The sequence below is a fragment of the Gobio gobio genome (assembly GCF_949357685.1).
Source record: "Gobio gobio genome assembly, chromosome: 2".
NCBI classification, from domain to species: Eukaryota; Metazoa; Chordata; class Actinopteri; order Cypriniformes; family Gobionidae; genus Gobio; species Gobio gobio.
Window position 1 is genome coordinate 1,900,751 of NC_137098.1, and position 26,770 is coordinate 1,927,520.

Here is a 26,770-nt window from a genome sequence, read left to right on the forward strand (position 1 = left end):
TCCGGTTCTATATAGCTCGAAGCTGATAGGGGCTCCCAGAAGTGATCCCAATTCGTTGGTACGTCTGACGTACGTCTCCGTTCCCTCCTTCAGGGAACGAGGGTTACCATACATAACCGAGACGTTTTCCAGCCTGTCAAGAAGTATGTTGTGATCGACTGTGTCAAATGCAGCACTGTGGTCGAGTAGTACTAGCACTGATAATTTACCTGTATCAGTATTTAAGTGAATATCATTTATTATCTTTATGAGCGCTGTCTCTGTGCTGTGATGAAAATTGTCAAAGTATCCGTTTGAGCTTAAGAATTTGTTCAGCTGACTGAAAACAACTTTTTCAATGATTTTGCCTATGAAGGGGAGATTTGAGATTGGTCTGTAGTTGCTCAGTATGGAGTTATCCAGATTTCTCTTTTTCAGGAGAGGCTTAACTACTGCGGTTTTAAGGGAGTTTGGAAAAGTCCCAGAAAGAAGTGAGGAGTTTACCACTTCTAGGAGATCTGCTTCTAAACAGTTCAACACACTTTTGAAAAACGAAGTGGGGAGTGTGTCAAGGGCGCAGGTTGATGTTTTAAGGTGCTGTACCGTTTCTTCTAAACTTTTACAGTCGATTTCTTCGAAATAAGACATAATGACTAATTTCTGAAATTGTGGACGAGTCTGTCTGACCTCAGCATAGCATGAAGATATACTGATTGCCTTTCTGATATCATTGATCTTCTCAGAAAAAAAAAATTGTCTGATAAGGCAGCGAGGCAACAAGTCACTGCCTAGGTTTTCAGAGGCAGCCTGAGGCTGTGTTCGAAATCGCCCCCTATACCCTTAAATAGGGCACTATTTGAGTGAACATTCATTTTTAGTGGTGTCCGAAACAATAGTGGACGTTTTTGAGTGTACTCATTCAATCCCACCATGCACCGCAATAACGAGTGTACATTAGATGTACGCGCTGGAGAATATGCTTGTTCGATGCCCGATCGGCGTATGACAGCAAAGTCCCGCGAGAGCATTTCGAGAGCAAACGAGAAACAACTCCTTATGCTTTTGAAACGTTAGGCTTGTTTGAGATGCGCCTCGCCTCGCCTGATATTCAGCCGAGACTAGGCGGCTGCAGTGAGGGGAGGAGTGAAAAAAGTGCAGGCAAGCCGGACAGTTCTATCTTATCGTAGTGGATCAGACACCTGCGAGATCAAAGGCGGATATCGCGGGATTCACACTCGTGCGCTTTGTTGCTGATAAACTGGATGTAATTTAAGTTCTGTTACCTTTATATGAAAATAAACATTATGAACAAGACACCCAAAGTTTTTGTTATTTATTTCCATTCGAAAGACGTGTTTATCAATCATTTTTACTTTAATTAGGCCTACATACATGTTTGTATATATTTTTTTTTATAAATATGACAACAATCACATAACCCACAAAGGCGGACCTCCCTCGGACACATTTCTAACCGGCATGCATCTCGCGCTGATCACCGGTGATCGGTTCTGCGCAGATTTTGCTCATCTCAAACAAGCCTGTTCTCTCACTCAACCAGACGGTGTACTCTCAACGCACTGAGAGTCGCGCCCTGAATGAATGAACTTACCGCTGTCCGATTCGCCCTATGTACCCTCATTCTCCATTACTCCACTACTCCAAAAACGAGCCAACAAGCTTAAAGTTAACCCTATAACTCTTTACTTGTGTGACATTGAACTTACTTGGAAAGGGGAATAATAAAGTAACTAATAAGCATTTAATTAAAAAAATAACAATAATATTTGTATATACCGTAGTAGGATATATTTCATACTTTATAGTAGGCTACTATTTATATTATGGGCGTCAGAAGCAAAAAAAAATGTCGGTGGGTCCTTTAACAGAAATATTTTACTGGAGTAGATGCAATGTACAAAAAATATATTTAATATATCGGCTTGTTTAAACGTCTGGTTGAGGAAGACACACCTACGGAATACACAATCTCCATCAGTAGCAATAGTGTAGGGGTAAGATGCTTAGCATTAAGATTTGACGCAAATTGATCAGAGGTTCGAATCCGCCTTTTACCAAACTCGCACTGATCCTTTTTTCCATCATATATCAGATCGGAAAGGAATTTATTTTCTATGAATATGAAGAAAATATTAGAGAAGTGAAAATAAAGCTACTAACCGATTTAATCAGTGTTTATCAGGGTATGTAAACAGACGTGCTCAATTAGAGATGATACAAGTGAGTGGGCCCAATATCATTGGTCTTAAAAAGTGTGTGAGTCGATGCCATCTCCTGGCGAAACGCGGGAATTCATTCAATGCACGGCGCGACTCTCACGTGCATTATGGGTATTCTCTAGCCGTCGAGCATACATCGGTTGCAAACTCGTTATTGTGGTGCATTGTGGGATTGTATGAGTGCACTTAATAACATCCACTATGGTTTCGGACACCACTAAATGGCTGTTCCCTCAAATAGTGCCCACAGCTGAATCAATCATCCATCCATCTTCCGAACCGCACTGGTCCAGCCCAATATCATGCATACAGGTATAAATGATCCTTTTTAAGATGATTATTATATTGTTTGATTAAGGTTACATGCTAGTTTCCGTAGCATAGTTCAGGATAAATCTTTTCATTATTACTGGAGCTGCCAAACAGCAAGCACAAACTGCAAAAACGGCAGCCTTTCCGGCGCACTTAGTGTCCGAAATCACTCACTCGTTTTCGAAGTGGACTATATCAGTGGACTAATGTAGGGAATAGTGAATGAGGGTATAGGGGGCGATTTCGGAAACAGCCTTAGTTTCCCGCCACTTGTCTGTTTCCAAGGTTACCCTCGTTAGTTTAGTTCTGTTCAGCTGTGTTTATTTAATTTTCTCGTTTCTGTCTGCTGTTTAAGTTCCTCTTCTTCACTCAGTCTTTGTCTAGTCACTGTTCTGTAAGGTTGTTTCAGTTGCCTGTCTGCATGTTCCTGTGAAGTTAAGATTTGAGTTTAGGTTTATTGTGATCTTTTCAGTCTTCAGCCTGTTCCTGGGTCACCAAACGTGACAGATGACTAGACCCCAAAAAATGGATTCGGAGATGACTCCGAGACCTCTAGATCTCCAAGAAGATGGATGACCTTTGGAGACATATGTGGAGGTGTCTGTTGAGTTGTCCCACCTGGTGAGCTAGAGCGATCAAATGCTCAATGCATGTTTTCGGGATGGCCTGGATGATGAATTGTATCACCTTCTTCCTCTTGAGCGGTGCTATGTAACCCGGATTGACTTTAACTATGTCCTCGAGCTTAATGGTTCTGCTTTTGTATTTGATGCTGTTAATGAGGACAATTACTATCATCCAGTCCCTTGCCGAAAACATATGGGCACTCTAGCTCACCCTAAGCCAGCACCCTTCACATACCTCTTCAAGGGTTCCATTCCCTCCTGGCCTCCCATGTTTCCCGAGCCCGGAAGCACATATCAAACAGTGTTGACCTGGGAGCGAAGGTGGCAGATCCTTTGTTCACCTCCGTAAGGGCAACCATGAATAAATCAACCTTCCTTCTCCGGTCCCCACTTTCAGAGTTCAGCCCTACTAATCGCTGGCTCAGAGACTTTTGGACAGAACCGGCTCCAGCCCATGACCAGACCTTTAAATGTACCTGTATTTTACCAGGAAGTCTCATTAAGATTAAAATCTCTTTTACAAGAGAGACCTGGCCAAGGTAGCAGCCATACAGTTAGACAACATGTTAATATACAAATAATACAAAATAAAAACACATATTAGAACATAGTATCCTCTCAACAAAAACAATCACAAGCCTTCGTTACCACTGTCTTTATCATGCCTTTAAATTCACCAATAGACACCAATTTCTCTAGTTTTAAATCTTTTTGCAAATTATTCCATGCCAAGGGTCCATGATAGGAAAATTCAGTTTTCCCCAGTTCTGTAAAAAATTTAGGTACAGTTAAAAGCAAACACTTTGAAGAGTGCAGCTGATAACTGCCAGAACGAACACAAAGAAGAGTACAAAGATACAGTGGCAGTTTACCTAGTATTGCTTTATAAATAAAAATGTACCAATGCTGTTTTCTTCGTATAGTTAGTGATGTCCAACCCACCTTCTCATAAAGAATGCAATGATGAGTAAGGGATTTTGTATTTGTAATAAAACGTAATGAAGCATGGTAGACTGAGTCAAGGCTTCTTAGAATTCTTAGAACCTCTGGACTTTGAATATTGGCTGTGATAAATCGCTCATACTCTATAAAATTTATATTTTTAGTATAGATGTACTAAATAAATCACTGATTAAACTCTAAGATCTGTTGGATTAATTGATATTCAAATGAACAACAACATGTGCAAAGAAGAAAGTTTAATGTTCACAACATTATGAAAAGCATTTACTTCAAATGAAAAGTAAATAAAGATTAAACGTATTAAAAGAGTGAAAAAGTGATTTTGAATCTTGTGATAAATCAACAGAAAATATTCTGAAATGTTTGAAAAACAGCACATTTATGATTATCTGTTGTGAGATTAATGCAAAATGTTTTTAAAATATAAAAAAAGAAACCCCCAGCAATTATAGCAAAGACTATAATAAAACATTCTGGCTGTACATTATCTTTTACATATTAATGTTGACCAAATGTGAAAAAAAAGAATGATTAATTATGAATAAATGATTAATGAACGATAAAGATGTATACAAGGCCCTGTTTACATGCACTCAAAAAAATGATTCTTTAAACTTACTTAATTTAATTATGGACAGTGGTTCCACACAAGCAAATTGCTTTTTATTAACATTAATGGAATTTTTCTAATCTATGTAAACTCCTTGTGTTGGGACAACACGACTGAATGGGGAAGAATCTATGTGAAATAGTAATGTTGAACTAAATCAGTGGAATTGCTTCCCTATAAATAAAATCGGTTAAGTTAAATGAACATGCACACTCAAAAAAATAACTCATTGGACAAACTCAATTTACCTGAGGGGAGGTTTTCCATCCAATAAATATGTGTAACCCCAACTCATAAAAAACTAATTCATACAATGAAATGTAATTGAGTTGGTTCAACTCAATTTTATCTAATAGTTTAATTGATATTTATATACGTATAACATTACTTTTTTTTCTTGTCAAACTTAAATTTAAAAAAAAATTGGAAAACCAATTATAAGCAATTTATTTCATCATCATATACAATGTATATAATGAATATATAAGAAAAGAGGTTTGACATTAGCATAGATCACTGGCGCCACTCTTCAGCATAACGGTAACCACAAAATTAAAAAAACATTACAGAAACCTCTCTAAATGTCCAACATAACTGAACATTAAACACTAACATTCATCATTCCCTTTACAGAAAAATATATAAAATAACACTTTAATCGCTAAATTTACTCTCCTAATGGAGTCCCTTGCAAAGCATGCTGGGAACTGCCCAGTTAGTTATGTCAACACAAATATTTAATGTAGTTTTAACACAACTGAATTAAGTAAACTTCAGTTTTAAATATATTAGGTTGATTGAACACAATTAAATTAAGTTGTGACAAAATTAAATATGTTTAAGTAAAGTGAACAGAATTTAAATGTGTCACATCTATGAAGGACTTGAATCATTTTTTTGAGTGTGTAACCTTGTTTACTTCTTCACAGCAGAAGATGAATCTTTGCAGACAGAATGAATTCCCAAATCCTCCAATTCAACTACCAGGGTTCCTGTGGCAGTAGCTGGAGGAGTACCTGCACACAAGCACAGACATTAGAAAAAGGCTAAGCTAGCAATAATTCTTTGCTTGAAAAGAAACACTAATTACCATCATCCACGGACAAAAGGATAGCTGTGTATTTGCCATCTTTGACATGGGGAGATTCTCTATCGATAAGGCCCTTGACTCTAATTTTTATGGTGTCTTGATTTACACTCAACCAGCCGGCAGGATCACTGCCGATTTTAAACCTGGGAGGAACCAAAACATACAGGTTAAAACTTGAATTGTTCCGCAAGAACATCTTAATGTTGGTTACACAACGTATTGCCTGTAAGTTAAAAATCATTCGAAGTTCAATGGATATACAGGCATGCTGTCATTTGATTTCTGGGTAGAAGAGATTTGACATTGGAAGGTGTTGTGTATTCCCTGGCTTTGTGTTTTGTGTGTTCTGTTAATTGGATTTTTAGTTTGCATTTTACTAGTTTTCTATTCTGTGTGCCATTTTTGTAGTTTTGTAGTTTTTTGGTTGATAACTTCTGTGATCATTCCCAGGTTCCCAGGTCTTGTTTGTCTATTTCCCTCTAGTATTTAGACCCCAGTGTTCCTTGGGGAGTATTGTTCTACACAGATGTACGTTTAGTGCTACTTAATCGGATCCCTGATTCTCTGTTGAGGATTTGCTATTATGTTTATTTTTTAAAATCTTTGCATTTTGATCCAGCCCTCACTTGTTTTTGAGGTAACCTAATGTTACAGAAGACTTGACCACGATGGATCCAGCAATTAGTTTAACTTGGCTCCGGCAAGGCAACCGTTCCCTCGAGGACCAGTTTTTGAATATGGCCTACCTCACAGATTTCCCAGACTTTGCCGTCATTGACTTTTACTGTCACTGACTCAACAACCATTACCAAACCATACTCGTCTGTAATGGTGGATCGCTGGTGGAATTCCTGGACTATTGTAGAGGGCTGGTAGAGGAGGACCCTTCCTCTAAAAATGTTTGTATTTTTTCGGTTGGGCTTGGTGGTTGTGTGTAGGTATTCCTGGACTATGCCCTTTAACCCCTAGGAGTCTGAGCTGTTTTGGGGCCCTTTAGAAGTTTTGACATGCTCTGACATTTATGTTTTTTTTTCAATTGCTTATAAACACATTAATGGCAAAAGTGTAATTACACTGTATTAAGCACACACTGGGCTACCATAATATGTGAGCAACATGTATGTACATGCTTGTATTTTTGAGAGAAAAATGTTTATGCATGATTTTTGAATAATGGGTGTTGTTGCCAAGAGTTCCCTTTCGAAAGGGAACTCTCGCTGCGTCTAGCTGACGCTATGGGGAACGCCCTCGGCGTGACTGGTGTCTGAAGCTACTATCGAATCACGGCAAAGTCTTTGACCGACGTCAGCCCATGATGTCATCAACGTGCGACCCGGAAGTATAAAAGGGCGCCGTGCCAACACATACACATCTTTCTCGTCTTCAGGGACTGTCTGTTTGAACTGCTATACGAGTTAAGGTAAAACAAATTCAATTATTATTACACACGAGTGTGTATTTACTGCCTGGGATCAAGAGCATGCACAGTCAAGTTCATTTGAAGTTGTTTGTGTGTGAGTGTGAGCGGTTTTCAATCTGAGATCGCTCCACTCTAGTCTGGTTTTTTTTCCTGAGGGAAGAAAGTTTGGCATCTGGGACTGGATGATGCTGTCCCGCTCAAGCTGAGGCTGAGCGTTGGCATACATCATGGGTTCTCAGATGCAGCTCGCCGATCGTCGCGACGATCTGGCGGCTAACGAGACTAAACAGCAAGTGCTCTTAGGGATGGCTGGTGAGAGTGGTATGAATCCTCTCAGCCACCTTGACCGTGTATGCTGAGCTGATGAATGTTATGGAACGTGCTGCGGGCAGGCTGCTGCTGCCATGTTGGCGCGTTAGAGGAGAGATCGCTCGTGATAAATTGCACGATCGATTTCTCCTTGGCCATAAACCATCAGCTCAGATGAGCCTTCCATTCCTTCTTGATCTTCTTACAGAGATCGAGAGGGCATGGAAGAATCCATATTCTACCCAATGTTCATCAACATCAGCGTTTTAACTTCGCTGATGTCGAGGGGATAGGGGAATATGGATATGTGTTGAGGCTACCAACTGGCGAGGAAAGTTTGCGAACTTTTCTCGCATTTCGTGGGCATCAACACTGAAGAGCTCAAACTCTGCCTTTCTAAATCACGTTGTGCTTTAATGGCAGGGGCATACACGGCAGCGGGTCAGGCTGGTGCTGCTTTTCACATCATGGCGGTGTTTAAGGCGTACCAGGCGGACCTGCTGGAGGATCTCGACCAGGGGGCCGGGCTGTCCCCTGAGGCGGTTGCTGAGCTGCGCCGCACCACAGATCTGTCTCTCCGGGCCACCAAGCAGACTGCTGCTGCTATCGGCCGCTCTATGGCGGCTATGGTGGTTACGGAGAGGCATCTGTGGTTGGGCCTGGCTGATATCGGGGAGAGAGAAAAGGGGTTTTCTCTTCGATTCGCAGGTTTCGCCTACTGAACTTTTCGGCACCTCCGTGGAGGCGGTGGTTGGAAAGTTCAGGGAGGCGAAGGCGCGCTCAGCGGCATTTAAGAATAAAACATGCATACCGCTGAGATCCGCGCCCCCACCCAGGCAGGCGGGACCTGGTCCTTCACGGTCTGAGGACCGTAGGCAGGACCAGAGTGCTAGCGTCTCCTCTTGTGCCCCCCCCCCCTCCTTGGAGGAGCAGGGTACAGAGGAGATGGGATTCCCGCGGGAAAAAGGATCTAAGGGAGGTGATCCAGGACAAACGTTCTCAACGAAGGAGTTGGTGATGGATCACTTCCCTTAAGGGCGATTACATCATAGCCCTCTCCTTTTTCCTTTTTAATGTCTTTTTATGAAACTTTTACCCAGGCGCTTCTTACATCAGGCCTGAGGCGGGCCTATGGTGAGTAGAACTATGTTCTGATGGCCCGCCCGGACTTGCTCAGTGAGAATGCCCCTTTCAGGCATTCAAGGGCGGTAGAACATGGTGGTGAGAACCGCACAATGAGTCTTCGCTCAGCATGCCGCAGGTGAGAGTGGTCATTTTTGTGTGTTATACTAAAAATATGTATTTCTTACAGACCCCAGGTTCCTGTATAGAGTTGGATATTCATCAGAGAGAACTGTCTATTCCCCTGCTTAGTTAGGCTTTAACACAGCACCATTATCTGGGCTATGTTTGTGAGCGTGTGTTGGCTTTCCCTGGTTGGTCAAGATGGCGCCAGATAGGCCACCGCTTATGGTTATCAGAAAATGGGCCTCCTCTCATTTTGAGAGTAGTGTTTAGGCCGCCGCTCTTTTCTTTGAAATGTTTGCTGATTACTAGGCGGTAGCACACTTTTCTGATAGAATGTAGTGTTTGTCTACCGCCTAGGGTTACTATGTGTCTTCGGTTCCCTAAAGCCACTGCAGGTTGGATTAGTTTGTCTCTGTTACGACTGAGCGCTACGGCGTCAGTTGGTATGTGGATGAAGGAGGCGCGTTGCTGAGGCACCGTCACCTTTTTGTTGTACTTAGATCGGAGGCCTCCTCTCATTGAGAGTCGTTGGTTTTAATAGCAGTCAGTTTGTTTGTCTGGCAGTTATTTCTCGTTTTTTGCGAAACTCGTACAGCTTGTAGGCTTCTACAAGCCTCCCTGGAACGGGTCCCCATAGTAATGGGTAGCTATCATGTGTTAGGCCTCAGCAGGCCTCCATGAAAACGAGCCGTAGGGTCTAATATTACGACAACCCACATTTTTCAAATATGGCTGTCCCAGTTAGCAGGAAGGATTGCACCGTTCTCAAGAGTAAACGGTGACAGTGGTAGGCCTTATCAGGCCTCTAGTAAGGCAGGTGAAAATGCTTAAGCATCAAGGTACTACTAGCCTAGCTGGCTATCAGGTTAAATAGGGGTAAATACGCTCTCCTGAAGGTCGGCTGTCAATTGTAGGCCTCAGTAGGCCTCTTGAACAAGGCGCATTATCAGTTGGAAGGCCTCAAACAGGCCTCACTGGAGGTATGTACCGATGTGCGCATCAGGACAGCTAGCCTGGAGGCTATCAGGTTGTAGGCCTCATCAGGCCTCCCCGAAGGCCCGCTGGTAGGTGTAAGGCCTTACTAGGCCTCCTTGAGGGTGAGCTCTCAGGTTGTGATCACTACCAGAAGCAGGTTGTAGGCCTCATCAGGCCTCCCTGAAAGGCCTGCTGTTAACTCTAAGACCTTACTAGGCTTTCCTGAGGGTGAGTTCCCAGATTGTGGTCGCTCTCAGAGGCAGGTTGTAGGCCTCATCAGGCCTCCTTGAAAGCCTGCTGTTAATTCTAGGCCTTAATAGGCCTCCCTGACTCGAACAAGGTAGTAGGCCCCATCAGGCCTCCCTGAGGTGTTCCTGGGGTCCAGTCATCTCAAACAGTTAGCACGCATTGCAAACAGGTAGCAGGCCTCTCCAGGCCTCCCTAAAGGCTGCTTATCAGGTAGTAGGCCTTGATAGGCCTCCCTTGAGGGCGAGTTCCTTAATCAGGATGCTCGAAAAGCCTGCGTAGCTTGACTGTCGAGTCCCAGATGGTGGTCACTCGAACGAGGTAGTAGGCCCCATCAGGCCTCCCTAAGGTGTTCCTGGGACCCAGTCATTTAGCACGTATTGCAATCAGGTAGTAGGCCTCTCCAGGCCTCCCTAAAGGCTGGTTATCAGGTAGTAGGCCTTAATAGGCCTCCCTTGAGGACGGGTTCCTTAAACAGGATGCCCGACTAGCCTGCGTAGCTTGACTGTCAAGTAGTAGGCCTCCATTAGGCCTCCTTGAGAAAACATGGGTAACCTCAGCAGGCGGTATTGCTGTCAGGTAGTAGGCCTCACTAAGGCCTCCCTGAGGACGGAGTCCCGAGCCTGGATGCTTGGGTTTCCAGCATGGCTTGCGGTTAGGTAGTAGGCCTCTATAGGCCTCCCTGGAATACCCGCTATCAAGTAGTAGGCCCACAGGGCCTCCTTGAAGTTGAAGTTCCTGAGCTAGGCACTTTGATTACCAGTTCTCTGTGAGAACTTGTGGTAGTTGGGCCTATAGCTGGAGGTTACTCGCCAGGCAGGCTCAGCTGCTCCCCTCAATGAGGGTCGTCTATGAGTGCTCAGCCGCCTGAGCCTGGTCAGACGGTCGTAGGCCTCTCATGAGGCCTCCCTGTTAGATCAGTCCTTAGGCCCTTTCGGCCTCCCTACTGCTTTGAAACACAAGCACCTGGTAGATCCTTGATTTGAGCAGGCAGACTCCCCTCGATAGCAAGGGTTGAAAAGCACTACGCTGAGTGTTGCTCTCTTGGATAACCCGTCTCTGAGTTCCGGGCTAAGTAAGACTGCCTGTGTTTCAGTCCCTTAGCTTGGACGCCCTTTGGGCACCATCCAGAGGCTCTGTTTTGAACAGACAGGGTTGGCTAAACCGAAGTGTCCATAACACTTAGGGCACCAGGTCAAGCCTCCCTGGTGGCACTCGGGAGAACTTTTTCCCGAGTAGTGACTGGCTGGGGTTCCTTCGGGTCCCCTAGCCACATTCCCTTGAAGGGACCCCTTCATTGGAAGTAGTGGTCCCGGGCCTTCGAGCGGTCTAGATGGAACTCCACGCAGTGCGTTAGGGTTCCGTTTAGTTGTATAGCTTGGGCTATGACCGTAGGGAGTGCTGTCACTGTCAGCCCAGGACCTGAGGGGGAATCGCTCAGGTTTTTCTATGAATTACTTGAGTTGACAGTTGTCACTGCCAATGGGCAGACACTCCCCTCAGCATGGCGGCGTTGGTATATCGTTCCCCATAGCGTCAGCTAGACGCAGCGAGAGTTCCCTTTCGAAAGGGAACGTCTAAGGTTACGTATGTAACCTCTGTTCCCTGAGAACAGGGAACGAGCGCTGCGTCGCGTTGCCATGCTTCAGGGCCTATCTGCCATACAGTCCCTTCAGACGAGAAAGATGTGTATGTGTTGGCACGGCGCCCTTTTATACTTCCGGGTCGCACGTTGATGACGTCATGGGCTGACGTCGGTCAAAGACTTTGCCGTGATTCGATAGTAGCTTCAGACACCAGTCACGCCGAGGGCGTTCCCCATAGCGTCAGCTAGACGCAGCGCTCGTTCCCTGTTCTCAGGGAACAGAGGTTACATACGTAACCTTAGACGTTTTTGCTTCAAACTGATGTGAGAAACATTGAGCCTACTCATTCACATAAAACAATACACTGATTTAAAATTTGTAAGACAGTTTTTCTTCACAAAGCCAGTATGGAGGAGGCGTGATATCTAATGAATAATGACGAGTATCACCTGAGAGGACAAAAGAACATAATACCCCGCATAATGACATGCATAATGACCTGCATAAGGAATGAGCTTCAGGTATTTATGTGACTGAGAGCAGCAGGACAAAGGACATTATATTATTATTATAATTATCTAGTAAATGCATCTTGATTTAAGAATGTTTAAATATTTAGACTAGAAATGAGACAACAATTACTAAAAGCATTTTTTCTACTATTTTTTTTTAAAACTACTAGCCTAACTAATATACATTTAAAACATTATTCAAGAAAAGTAAACAAAAATTGAATTACAAGCAATAGAACAAAGATACAAATGAAATGTTTTTCACAGATGTCTAATAGCATTCAGGTACAGAGTAAAGAAATCAAAATAACACTGCATAGTCTTCACTGTATAAATTAACCCTTATTAACCCCCTCGACTGCGATCGGCTCTCTTTTTTTCTTATCAGTGCCACTCAAATAACTCTGTTGTTTTTTATCATTTATGCAAGTGTTATACATCATTATATTCTGTTAAGTTTCTTTTTTTTCATAATAAAAACAAATTGTTTAGCTTTTTGCAAAATAGGGGAAACAAACATGATTCGCAATCTCAGCCTCTCTCTCAATGATGTCTAATCTGATTCTCTTCAGAAAAGGACCTGTATCTAAGTGAAACCTTGACACACAAACATGAGACATATGTCTAAAGAAACGTTGAAATGTCAGGTTTTAAATCATGTAAATCATGTAAATCTACAATAATTTTACGATGCGACGACAATAGTTTTTGTGCGCAAAAAAAATCAAAATTCCTTCATCCAACTTGGAAGACAAGAACAAGAACAAGTTGGATAAAGGTGTTATTTTGATTTTTTTTGGCGCACAAAACTATTGTCGTCGCATCGTAAAATTATTGTAGAGTCACTGTGGTGAGATGGACTTTGTAACAATGTTTTAAGTGCCTTTTATGGGTCTTGGAAGTGTTAATGTACTGAATGCCAATGGAGGCCTATCTGAAGCCTTTCTCAGCATCAGCTTTACACTAAAATATCTTCATTTGTGTCTGAAGATGAACGGAGTTCTTACGGGTGTCGAACGACATGAGGGTGAGTAATTAATGACAGAATGTTCATTTTTGGGTGAACTAACCCTTTAATTTTAAAGCAATTTTTTTAGTTTTTTCAAAAATTATGCATAAACATTATTCTCTCAAAAATACAAGCATGTACATACATGTTGCTCACATATTATGGTAGCCCAGTTTGTGCTGAATACAGTGTAATTACACTTTTGCCATTAATGTGTTTATAAGCAACTGAAAAAAAAAACACAAATGTAAGAGCATGTCAAAACTTCAAAAGGGCCCGAAAACAGCTCAGACTCCTAGGGGTTAAAGTTATTTAGTCACGAGCCGTGTGATTTATTTATTTTTCATTTGTTGTTTGATTAACAAATATACTGATACCAGTATTCCAATATATGGATACTGTACCCACATGAAAAAATACTATAGTATATTATAGTAAAATTACTCTAGTAAATACTGGTGTTTTTGAACCATACTATAGTAAAGATACTACAGTAAATTAACAAAGTGTAGTAAATACTACAATATACTACAATATACTACAATATACTATAGTATCTTTACTATAGTATGGTTCAAAAACACTATAGTATTTACTAGAGTAATTTTACTGTAATTTTACTATATTATACTATAATATACTATAGTATTTTTTCATGTGGGCATCCGTTTTCTTTCTCAACTGTTTACATTCAGACATAACCGACTATGTTTGGTAGGATACTTGCTGAGACGGGCATTTTATGACATAATTTTGTGTGAATTTGTTAGTTCAAGTGCAAGATGTGAAAGAGAGCTCAATTTAGTATTCACACGTTGTCCGGGATGTGGCTTTAGAATTGAGTTCCCTTTCGCGTCTTCTTGCTCTTGAATATTTAAATTGGCAAGGCTTAAACTTTCGTGACAATGCAGCGCTGGCTGGTCAACTGTCCCGCGCATCATTCACATTTCTTTACGTTCATTTTTTCACAACATTAGCATAGTTAGAATTCATGAAAATGTTACCGACCAACTGCTGAGTGACACAGTTCCATATACTCACCAACGCAGTTTTTTCCGCATTTGGCGCTTGGCAAGTTAATTTTAGGCCCTGGATATAGGCCTTGCTAGGTAGTAGCTAGATAGTTGCTAAGGTGGTTTTCAGTGGTTAATAGAGCTATTGACGTTCATGAAAAGTCCATCAATGCAAGTCTATGGGATTTTTATTGTTAGAAAGAAACCAGTCAAAATTGCCAAATGGAATAATGAATTTAGCAACATGTCTTACGTTATCTTCTGTGAGGTTTGAGTTGCATTATCATTGCTGTCAGTCACAGTAATAACAGCTGTGCCAGTGGTTGACAATCCATGTCCTTCCATGTCAGCAGCAACAATTGTCAAAGTGTATTTGGGCCATTTCTGAAAGGGAAGATGTTTTCAGGTGAGATTGTTTACATGAAATCATTCTTCGACACTGCGAGATCCATTCATCAGATTTCTCACCTCTCTGTCCAAGCCAGCAGTATTCACAGAAATTCCTCCAGTAAAAGAGTTGATTTGAAACATGTTTGGATTTGGTAATTCTGGTTCTTGCTTAATGATTTTGTATCTGACATCTGCATTGTTAGTGTTTACTGCGTCATCTGCATCAGTGGCTGTGACGGTCATAAACTCAGGACCTTCAGTGAGAGAAGAATAAAGACTGATTAGGTGGTACGAGCTGAAGAGGCATTTGAAGAATCTACACCATACACCTTAGCCTGGCTCCGCCCTCCTACGTACTTCCGCTCAATTTTCATTTTCCTTCAGTACTACGTCTGGTACTGCTGTATATGCTTAGGTTTTCTCCTGAACAATTTTTTACCGGTCCAATCAGCGAACAGAGGGAGTGGCTGAGAGCGATGACGTTGATGTCGTGCGCTAGTTTGAGTTGTAGTTCAGTAATGGCGGCGGTGAAAGATGCGAGTGTGTGGCACCGCTGACGAATGTCCAGAAGTTAAAGCCGGAGTGTGGCGAGGTGGACGAGCGAGCGAGATCGGTGTGCGTGATTGAGAATGAGACACACCAGTCTCAAGTCCTCTCATGAGGGAGCACGGAGGCATATAAGGACGAGCGACACCGGTGAAGGACGAGAGAGGACCTGGCCTGGATTTTAAGTTGTGTTTTGTTTACGTTTTGTTATGTATGTGCGCGGCAGCCGTCCATGAGGGGCTGCCGCTTTTACTTTCATTTTGTGTTTATTATTTAATTAAAAGTTGTTAAACGTTCGCCGGTTCCCGCCTCCTTCTTCCCTGAACTAACAAACTCCGTTACACGGAGCAAGAACAATCACTGCTGAGTTTTATTGGTGGCCATGATGTTGTGGTCCGGGAAAAGTCTTTTTCAGCTCGCTCCGTTAGTGGTGAAGGAGTTGGCTGAAGTCGTCCGTCTCCCACCACCCGCGAAAAAACCCCAGGCTGAATTACCTACTGCTTTTGACAAACACCAAAGTCGTGTGGTAATGTAATTGCTCTCCGAATCCACATCTCTGAGTTTTCAAGAATATATCACTTCAAAATTCACTGTTTGTATCCTTTTTTGACCCCTGCAGAGCACCGTATGGCCGCACTTCGCTGTCATTTGGATGCATTTCTAGACTTGTAAATCTTTAAATGCTGGCAAGTGTTTACAAGAGCAAAATATTTCATCACCAGAAAAGCACGTAAACATTTGAATTGGGCTGTTATTCAAGGCAGCATTTATTCTTTATCATACCAAGCATATGACATTTTATTTACAGCATACAATCATGTTATGATTGCACGAGATATGCGCCACGAGAGCAGCGCGTTCCGATCACAAAACTCCCCTCTCCACCGTGAATAAATCACAATCCGAATGCATGAGGTTTTATCACTGACACTGAGGTGGTGTGAATCAAAGGCGAACGGCGCATGACATACGTCACGACTAAACATTAGCGATCGGTTAGGCAGATCCAGAGTGACTCTTGGCAGATCCAATAGTTTTAAACTTCAACAGAGTTCCCGCCTTCAAGGAAGTAAACGCTTGTCAATGGAGAGTGGCCAGACTCTATGTACAAATGAAATGTACGAGAGTCTGGTAAGACCAGGCTAAATACATCTACCCATAGGCGTAATTTGCGGGTGGGAACGGTGGGACATGTCCCCACCACTTTTTGCCAGGGTCACTATTGTCTCTACTTTTTGAAACATCTCGCGGCACGAATGAACCTACCCAATTCATACAAAATCTCTCCAGTTAACAAGCAGAGCATAATTTAATTTGTTTATTAAATAAGAGGTGATCTGGCGCTTGTTGCCGCTGTTATAAGTGGTGCGGATTTCTCGCTTTATCGCTTGACGCCGTTGAAGAGACTTTCTATTTGTTGCGGTGAAATCACAAAACAAAATGCTTGATATACATTCGCTGATGATATTTGGTTTGTGATTAAAAAAAAACTATACAAGGGCAGATTAGAACCCAGAACCCCTGACACGCTCAACAAAAAATGTAGCCTACCATTAGACAATACAAACAAATTTCCAGAATCTATGCATTTATTCACGTGAAAAATCTCGGCAATTAAACATGAGTTCTATATCAATAAAACCCAATGCAATTTCTGCAATTGTTATTGTGTATTTATATCTGAGCTAGCATTGTATTAGCAATGCTATATCATCAGTGATGGGAATAACGGCGTTACAGATAAATGGCGTTACTAACGGAATTATTTTTTTCAGTAACGAGTAATCAAACGAATTACTGTTTCTCCCGTTACAACGGCGTTAGCGTTACTGAGGAAAAAAAATGTGGCGTTAGTCGCGTTACTATAATTGAGCTCACTGAATCGCTTTTCATCCGAACAGGCTCTCTGTCAGTCGGACCTGCAACGTGTGTGTGTGTGTGTGTGTGTGTGTGTGTGTGTGTGTGTGTGTGTGTGTGTGCGTGTGCACGCGCACCAGCCATGCGTGTTGGGGGTGGGTGCGGTGGTACACATAACTGATGATGATTGGTGGGTGGGAGACAAGGTTGAAGTTGATAGGTTGAGTTCACACCTATTTTTTTCACGGTCTATGGTTCACACACACACACACACACACACCTATGATGCATATGCACATTCAGCGATGGTCAAACGACTTCAAAGGTAGCTTTTGCAAACTGGAAGTATAAGCACTACTTTTCCCTCGTTGAGGTGAAAGGTAAGAATATTTATGTAACGTGCAACTTATGCCCAGGAAGAAAGAGTCTCTCCACGCCGGTGGCAAGTGATTCTGAAGCGCCTCACATCATCACATGCCACAACATTAGTGGCTAAAAACCCAGGTGATAACGTGAGCTCCACTACCAAAGGAAAGTATAGTACTGATAATATTTACACAATATTTACACTATAGTAGGCCTACTGATAATATTTACAATAATGCATTGAATTTGATAGGTGTTTCTCACATTGTCCCACAGCAACATTACAATAGTGTACATTAATGTACAATGTTTTATAATAATAATTTATTCTATTTAGTGTCCAATTCATTAATTTAACATATCTAATATTGGGGGCATCCAAGTTATTTGACATATTTGAACATTTGGGGAAAAAAAAAAAGTAACGCAGTAATTACTTTCCCTGGTAATTAGTTACTTTTATAATGATGTAACTCAGTTGGTTACTATTTGTAAGAAGTAACTAGTAACTATAACTAATTACTTTTTTAAAGTAACGTGCCCAACACTGTATATCATACCACCTCCGACACACACCTGTCCCCCCACTTTTTAAAACAAAGTTACGCCACTGCACCTACCTATTTTAGCAGCTTCAGGAACTTCTCCATTGAATGGATTTTGTGTAAAAATAGGAGAATTATCATTTACGTCCATCACATTTACAATAATTTCCATTGGACTTTCTGCTATAGAAGGCTGGTCAAGTCCAGTAGCATGAGCTATAAGCTAAAGACAGGAGAAGAAATACAGGACTGTTAAGAGGCAAATATCTGAGGTTGTATCTTTTAGTCTATGTCTGTTAGCTTTGTCACATCAATATGCAAGTGTAGTCCTAAAACTGACTTTATTTTTAGTAGATATTAGGGATGCACCGAATCCAGGATTCGGGTTCGGATTCGGCCGAATATTGGCTTTTTGATGGGGTTCGTTTTTTTGTCGAACCTCAGAATTGTTTTCCATCAAACCAAACCCTAGGTTTGCACTACGCGCGCTCTGCTGGTCGAATGTAATGACGCCGCCGTTGAAAGTGAAAATGAAACTCATGAACAGAAAAGGTGGCAGTACTTTAAGTCAAAAGAAGGCGATTCAAGTCGAGCTACATGTTCAGTTTGCAATGCCGATGTGTCTCGTGGTGTTAAGGACCCTAAACAACAGCCGCTGTTAAAACATTTGCGTATGAAACATCCGAAAAAATACAAGTTGCGCATGAAGGAATCTACAGACAGCAGCCAAATGTATTTTATTTTACCGTCACTGATGTCCCAGGAATACAGAGATAACGCCTCGCTAGAGTGGTCAGCCTCGGGAAGCTCCTTCATTTGCTTTCCACCAGTCAGGAGCTTGTTCTACTGCTGTATTTTTCTGTCGAAATGGTCCCACAAAGTAAGCTTTTCCATTGCTTCATTTTTGCACATGTCGACGCGCTCCGTGAGTGAACAAATAACGCTATACAGCACATTTTTTAACCATGCATCAAAAAAAAAAAAAAAAACGTTAAAAACATTTAAACCATTTAACTGGTAGTATTAATCGGTCAAAATTCTTACTTTCGGTTAACGGTTAAATGGTCAATAGCATCCCTACACTGCTGTGGACACTTTTTTGTTTACTTCATTAATGTGTTTACTATGATAATGGACTGAGGATGGCATTAGGATTCGGTATTCGGTTTCGGATTCGGTCGAATCTTAACCAGTGGATTCGGTATTCGGCCGAACCCCAAAAATCTGGATTCGGTGCATCCCTAGTAGATATACAAATGAATTTTTTTTTTAAAATGTACTGTCTCTGCAAACACATCAAAAAAGAAAACAATGTCAAGCCATTTCATAGGTCCTTTTTATCTGATTAACTGATGACAACTTTTAAATAATTACGAATGAGCAGACAATCCAATGCTGAAATACACTAAGAACTAACTGTTGATTTTTAAAGTTAGAGGGACTAAAAATCATCTTACTCTGTATGAAGCTTTTCTTTCTCTGTCAAGTGGCCGAGTCACTGACACAAACCCTGATAATCTGTCTATAATTAAAGTCCCCTTAGGGTCCAGATCTGCCCCTTCCCCTGTGATCCGGTATTGCATCTGAGTTTCTTTAGATAAGACCGACTTTATCTAAATACAGAAAGAAATAAGAGAACAAAGTCAATAACAGACAAACCTCTCTCTCGACCATCTCATTTTGAATTACTTTCACTCACCTGAACCAGCTTCATTGGGAAAGGACCTCTGCTGTTCTCAAGTATATTGAACGGAGGAATAACCCAACCTGCTCTCTTTGCTCTCTTCAGACCCATTGAAGACTTTGGCAACATCAGAATCAGATTGTCGGAGGGAGATTCCATTTGAAAAGTTAGTAAAATGCAATGAACAACAAAACATTTTTGTTTACAATTAAACAGCTGTAGGATTGAAAATAATCAAAGATATTTGAAAATGAACAAAGACATTTGCTTTAATGTTTCAACCCCAACAAGGGCCATTTGGCATTCCTAAAGACAAAGAGATGCTGAAGGCCTCTAGGCCAAAATGTGTGTCACACCTTTAGTACAGTCGGGGAAGTTGTAATTGTCTGATTGGTCAGTTTAAATGTCTCACGTTTGGGTGTAATCACATGGTCAAGAAAAGGATAAAAGAAGATTGTAACGGTTGCTCTGTCTCTTGATTCTCTAGCTCTCTCTCTTCTTGGGGCCTATTCTCTGGCTCTTACTTTTTGCTGGGCTTTTTTGCTCTGGCTCTTTCTCTCTTCTCTTTTCTTAAGCCTCTTTCACCCTCTCTCTCTTTCTATCCGTCAGTTAACATTCTATCCACGCTGGGTACGATTAATGGTACCCAGTTTTATATCATACATCTATTTTTAGTGTAACAACCAGATTTTGTCATTAAATCCTTTCCAGTACAAATGATGTGCTAGCTAGTTTTGACTTTGAAGTGCTACCTCCAGCAATACAATATAGTCACATTATAGCAACGCTCTCCCGCATATTTTGCTATTGCGCTTATTTCCGTTGTTGGTATAAGTTGCAGTGGGTGGTAATAGACGAGAAATGTACAGTTTTCTACAATCTTGCTGATAACGTTTCTTTAGTCATTCGGCAACCCTGCAGCCTGAACCACTATAGGCAAACCACCCTTACACAAGTTATCATTACATAATCATCATATAATCATTTACAAAACATGACTACGTTCATAAATTATTAATAACTGGTATGCTAACAATTTACAAATGTGCAAGTTATCTTAAAGGGGTCATGAATTGAGAAATAAACTTTACCTTGAGCTTTTGATATATAAAAGGTCATCTGAATATAAGAATATCCTGTATGTTTCAGAGCTGAAAACGTCCTTGTTAGTCAAAGAAAAGCTTTTATTGACAGCTGGCTCAGCAAACGAGAGATCTGCGAATGTGCTTCCCTGTGACGTCAGAGAGCAGAGAAACGCCGCCTTAACCGAAGACGAAGAACGCCTAATTCTGTAGCCCCACCCACGATTCACGCATGACATATAATATATCAATAAAACAGGTCTACTTGGAGCTAAACCGGAATGAGCTAACAAGCAATAGAAATGCATACGCATACGCTTCCTTCAGATCCCAATATTAGCAATGCATGGTTGAACTTTATTTTCAATGAAGATCCAGCTCAGACATTGTGCGTTTGTTCCTTCATGACCACGGATTCATTTGTAAACAAGAGAAAAAAAATTTGATTATAAACGATACTGTACCTTCTATATTGAATGGATCCGACACTTATGTGAGTGAAACATGTTTTTTATATGTGATAGTATTGCATTGTAACAGATCGTTTGATATCTACTGATTATGTATACATGTCTAATTAAACGTGATCTGAGGTGTTGTTGGTTCATTGTCCTGTGATTCAGACTCGACCATATGTTTTGTAAATGATTAGCTCATCATTAACTAATAACTTAAAAGTTACTTATAACTGAATGTTATTATAAAGTGTTATCTAAGTATTCATTTATGGGGTGTGATACATTTTTGGGTCCCTATTCAATAAACTAATTTAGGGTGATTCGAGAACTTTACTCTTCATGGCTGGCTGCACATTATTCCCTTACATATGATAAATGGAGTAGAATGTAAAACAGTGTAAATGTTTAGGTAATCATAGGTTTTAGGCTTTAGCTTTGTTTGAAACCAATCAGAGAGGGCTGTGACAAATTACATTCATCAGTAGGGATTGGAAATTTCATGAATCTAACACATCACCAATAATTAGTCCTAAACATGTACAGAAATTGATCGTTGAATATTTTCATAGTAAAGTAGCACACATAAAAACTAAAATGTCCAATAGAGGTTAGGCTTTCGCTGTACTGACAGCAGTTTCTTGAAGGAACTTGTTTGTACCTGTGAAGAGGAGGAGATGTTCATGACCGTGTCCATGTGATGGTCCTCGTGATGGTGAACACGCTCAACTCTGACAGATACCGTGTGTTTCTTGCCACTGGAGTCCCAAGCATGCACAGAAAACACCTTGTGGCCTTCATGAAGAGTCACTTGTCTCTTGAGTGTTACAGTCCCATCCGTGTCCACATCAAACCACTTGTCAGAGGACTGAAAGAGCGTTTTTGTTCTTCCATCGCATGTATTGAAAATTACTGTCAGAAAAAGGGATTCAATTGGCACAATAAAGCGTCTTGTCACGCATGTAAACCTAGTTCCCTGAGTGGGGAACAAGACGCAGTGTCAGTAGCTGAAGCTATGGGACACCCTCCAAGTGTGACGATGAGCTGAAATAGTGTTTATACTGTAATACTCAGTACTAAACATGCTCCTTGCTTTAGGCTTATCTAGTATCATTGCCTACATGCTGTGCTGAGCTTATCTGGGTATAACAACATGATTTTCATTGTTATAGGTACTACAACACAGAGGTGAAGTGGATGCCTGAACTTGGGAGGCCGGTAGGCGAACTGAATCCCATAGCCGAGTCTTATAGTATGGATGAGCCAGCGAAACTTACCTGCTTCTGCTGAGGGGGCGGACGTGTGTAAGGAGACCTTTTGTGTGCGTCCTGAGCACAGCCAACACCCCTTGCTGGCAATGGGAGAGGCACCTGAGGGTGACAAGGCATTGTAGCATCGTACACCGCCAAGCGCACTCTCTTGGCACCCAGAAATTTTGGAAACAACTCTTTTATTGAAGTTTTGGACATCGCCTGACCAACTGAACGAGTGGTGACTTTTGTTGCCACGAGGGCAAGGTCTGACGCCGCTCGGAGCTCCTGGAGGAGCTCTGGGTCAGGTCTACCCTTGTGCATGTCCATGAGTGCCTGGGCCTGGTGCACCTGAAGCGACGGCATGGAATGCAGGGCAGACGCAGCCTGTCCACAGGCTCTGTAAGCCTTACCAGTCAGACTGGATGAGAATTTACAGGCCTTGGATGGGTGGCATGGATTACCGCGCCAGGAGGAAGCGGACGCCGGACACAGTTGCATCGCGGCGGCCACTGGCAGGATCTCCACGTACCCTTCGAGGGTAGTGAGGAGTGATGAGCCACTCGGCCAGTTTCTGGCAGAAAAAGGTGCCGTCCACGACCTTGAGAGCTCACCATGCACTTCCGGGAAGAATGGAACACTGTGGTGGGCTGCCCCGAGAAACCAATCGTCCAAACTAGAAGGTTCGGGACACAATGGAGTGCTCCACGCGAGCCCAACCTTTTCAGCGCCCTGGGAAAGTGTAGTCTCCAGCTTGGGGTCTGTCTCGGGCAGCGCCACTCTCCCAGAGGGAGGCAATGCAGCTGAGTCTTCATCCCCCAAGGACTGAAACTCCCCATCAGATGCAGCGATCGACATCCTGTCATCTGTTGGAGCCCCGAAAGTCACTGCTGGATGCCTATGGGAGGGGCCAGCGTGCTCTTCCGGTAACTGAACCGGTTGCGTGAGGGAATAGGAGCCCGCGGAGGTTGACTCTACGGGGTGGGCCTAACCGTGATCCTCAGGTTACCCTGGCTATTCGCCGAAGTAGGTCTATTCTGTTGTCCAGCAGGAATAGCACTAGATTGGGGTATGGGTAAGGGGACTCCGCCTTCCTGAAGGTAGGAGAGTCTCGACCTTAGTGCCGAAATTGTCATGTTCCCGCAGTGGGAACATGAACCATCCACACACGCTGCCTCAGCGTGTTGAACACCCAGACACGTAAAGCAGCGATTGTGACCGTCAGCTGGTGACAGGGAACGACCGCATCCAGAAACGCATGGGTGGAATGACATCTTGAAAGAGACACAGTGTCACATCCGTGTTGCTCTTTTAGAAGAAAGCTCTTTTAGCGTGCTGAAACACTCAGGGAACGGCTGCGGCAAAACACAGGAGAATAGTGCAGCCTGTGTATGCACTCACCATTGGTGAAGACCGTTGCCTTCTCTCCCAGCACAAAAAGCCTCTTCTCTCTCTCTTTCTCTCTCTGCTGTAGCAGGAACAGTCTTCATGGACACCTGTTCGGCTCCGAAGTGAATGACAAATGTGCGCTGCATCCGCTTCCTGTTTATACCCGCGATGCGGGCGGAGTACGAGACGCAAATGCAAAAAAACCCCCACAGAAACACACACTTATGAAAAAGCATAGTGTTACCTTGGCAAAGATAACTCTAACTGTGATTTGCTGGAAATTCTAACAAAACACATGCAGATAATTCATTTCCTGAATAAGAAAATCTGAGGAGCGATAGTGCATCCTTTTAAGGCTCAGCTGGAGGGTGTCCTCATAGCATCATCTACTGACGCAGCATAACGTGAATCTATGAAAGAGAACACTTATTTATGGCAAACATCATTAATCAACACTTATTTGTGAGCTTCGACCCTTATACTTGAGTTAGACCCTGATTTCTGATGAAACTCTGAATTTAGTAGATACATGGCATGTATGACATTTGATTGAATGTTTTAGTTGAAGAATTATTGATCCAAATACTAAAAATATTTAAGCAAAAACTCCAAATGTTCATTTGTTTCAGTGTTTTAAAGAGATTTGTGAACACAGCCTACCTCTTCCTAGTCTTTCTCCTTGGTGAAGGTCATCTCTGTGCACTTTAAAAACCAGCAACTCCGACTCAAAGCCAGGTGCACATGAAGACTCCTCCGCAAATCCACACACAAAAGCCTAAGTTGAAACATATTAAATGCCTTTATATAATATATACATTTCAAAACACAACTGGGGGCATTACGTGCAGTGTGAACTTTTATCTTTGAAGTTTGAATGACTTTTCAAATAAATCAGTCTGGTTGTTGGAGCGTCCCTACCAGGTAAGTATTAAAAAGGGGGATCAGAGCTGCAGAACGGCTCTAACTCTTGGTTACTTGGTATGCATCTTATATGGCAACCCAAGGTTCAAATCCTTCGGGTTGAGCTATACTTGGTTCTAGGGGTGGGAATCACAGGGATACAATACACGATACATGGCTCACGAAACCAATAATATTAAAATCATGATATCTGTCTGACTATGAAAACAAAATGGCTGTGAAAAAGTTAAGTGCAGGTTTTACAGACTTTGGACATAAATGTGGCTGTGGCATCTATTATTTTACTCAATTTGAGCAATACATTTTACTTTTCTAATGCTGCGTTCACACCAAACGCGAATAGAGCATCAAAATCGCATCTACCGCGTCTAGTTGGACGCTTGAACATTTTGAATCCATTCGCGCGTCCAATTCGCTGATAATATAAATTAAGCGTTTGAAGTGAAATTGTCACAGGGTGTTTTGGTGTTGGTTCATGTTCATTGTTCATTGTTCTTGGTTACATTTAGTTTATCATGTTATGTTTGAGTTTGTCTTGGTCAAGTATTGAATGTTGTAACCCGCTGTCGGTGAGTTTCGTTATGGTTAATGCCAAGTCCTTGTTTTGATTTATGTTAAGATTTATGTTTTGTTGTAAATAAACTGCACTTGGGTCCTTCAACTTGCCTCCAGTGGATCTTCGTTACAGAAATAGACACGCGTTCAAGGAGCTCCAGGAAAAATATGTCATAAAACACCACTCTGCCTCTTTTAATTTTCATAAAAAATATATATTAAACATTAATAGCCACACAAATGTGATCCAGGCAACTCCTACATTATCTTCACTGCATGTATATTTAAATATCCTTAAAAAATAAAGTTATGAAACTTCTCTTTGCCCTCAGTCAAAACGATTTGGCAGACAACAAATAGATTCATGACACCAAAGATCGCCCGTTAGATCCACACAAGACACTACAGGACATCAGAGCCAGCGACAAACATCAGAAGGACTGGCCGAGGAAAGGCTGCTCTCGCCGGGGTTATGAGTGGTGAGCGCCCAGTGATCGCCTGGATCTCACAACTCCAAAAACACAAGATTATTTTTTTAATTAGGCGCTCTCTTTATAAATAAACCACAGACTTGAGCTTTAAACAACTACATTCTCACCTGAAAAAGTCTTAAAACTACAATTGTAACACAATAGTAGTATTTTTAAATTATGCAGGGTTTCTCATCACGTCACTTTACAATTTGAATTGACGCCAAAGTACAGATTTTTCAACTCGGGCGGCAGACGCGAATTCGCTTCAAACGCGTGAATGCACAAAAAGTACCACTCGCACATAACGCATGTATCGCGCAAGATGCTCAATTCGTGTCCAATTCGCATCTTTCGCGTGAATGAGGCGGAATCGTGTCCATCGCGCTGCTTGAAACGCATCTATTGCGCCGCAGGATATCCAGACGCGTGTCAACGCGCCTTTCCATTGACTTAACATGGAAATCACTCACGCCAGACGCTCTATTCACGTTCGGTGTGAACACAGCATTAGGCTAGTTATGTTCACATTTCCCTCATTCATGTGTTGAGCGCCAACTTGAGGAGCCATGAAGTAGTGATGCTGGGAGCAGGGAAATCTATTTATAGCCTCTTATTTTATTAATTAAAATATCAATATTTGACGCCAGCGTATCGATTCTCAGGTCGCACAGAACAGGATAATGATATATTGCCATATCGATATTTTGTCCCACCCCTACTTGGTTCACTGCCGTTTATCTTCACAGCTGGTGAGCAGGCATTCAGTTACTATGGCGTAGTGGGGATTCACATTCCCACAGCAACAACACCAGGACACAGCGTGGAGTTCCCTCAAATGTAACCCAGTTCCCTGAGAATGGAAGGAGATGCTGCATCGCGTTTGCCGTACTTAAGGCATGCCTGCGCATCTATCTTCAAAAAAATGCAAAGTTGATGAAGTTTCATGCGGGTGCCCTTTTATAGTCATGCCGGTGCACCAGTGGCGTCATGTGACCGGTGTGGCCAATAGGATTCAGACACCGGTGCACACTAAAGGAGTTCCCATAGTGTCAACACCATGATGCAGCGTTGAGCTCACTTCTCAGGTTACGTAACCCTTAGACATTTTAGTGTAATTTT

The 26,770-nt window shown here is 42.1% G+C and overlaps 1 protein-coding gene across 1 annotated transcript in view; it reads right to left on the bottom strand.

Annotated features, from left to right (window-relative positions):
• Positions 1 to 4,342: 4,342 nt before the first annotated feature.
• The window catches only part of LOC307139573 (uncharacterized protein), a 55,302-nt gene continuing 32,874 nt past the window's right edge, over positions 4,343 to 26,770 (bottom strand). The window contains exons 12-20 of the mRNA XM_079838586.1: positions 24,363 to 24,477; positions 21,725 to 21,975; positions 19,542 to 19,643; positions 19,300 to 19,455; positions 17,918 to 18,065; positions 14,607 to 14,782; positions 14,392 to 14,522; positions 5,821 to 5,963; positions 4,343 to 5,746 (exon numbers count right to left, since the gene is read on the bottom strand). Coding sequence (XP_079694712.1) covers positions 5,646 to 5,746; positions 5,821 to 5,963; positions 14,392 to 14,522; positions 14,607 to 14,782; positions 17,918 to 18,065; positions 19,300 to 19,455; positions 19,542 to 19,643; positions 21,725 to 21,975; positions 24,363 to 24,477 — 1,323 coding nt within the window. The 3' untranslated portion in view covers positions 4,343 to 5,645. The remainder of the gene's footprint in view (positions 5,747 to 5,820; positions 5,964 to 14,391; positions 14,523 to 14,606; positions 14,783 to 17,917; positions 18,066 to 19,299; positions 19,456 to 19,541; positions 19,644 to 21,724; positions 21,976 to 24,362; positions 24,478 to 26,770) is intronic.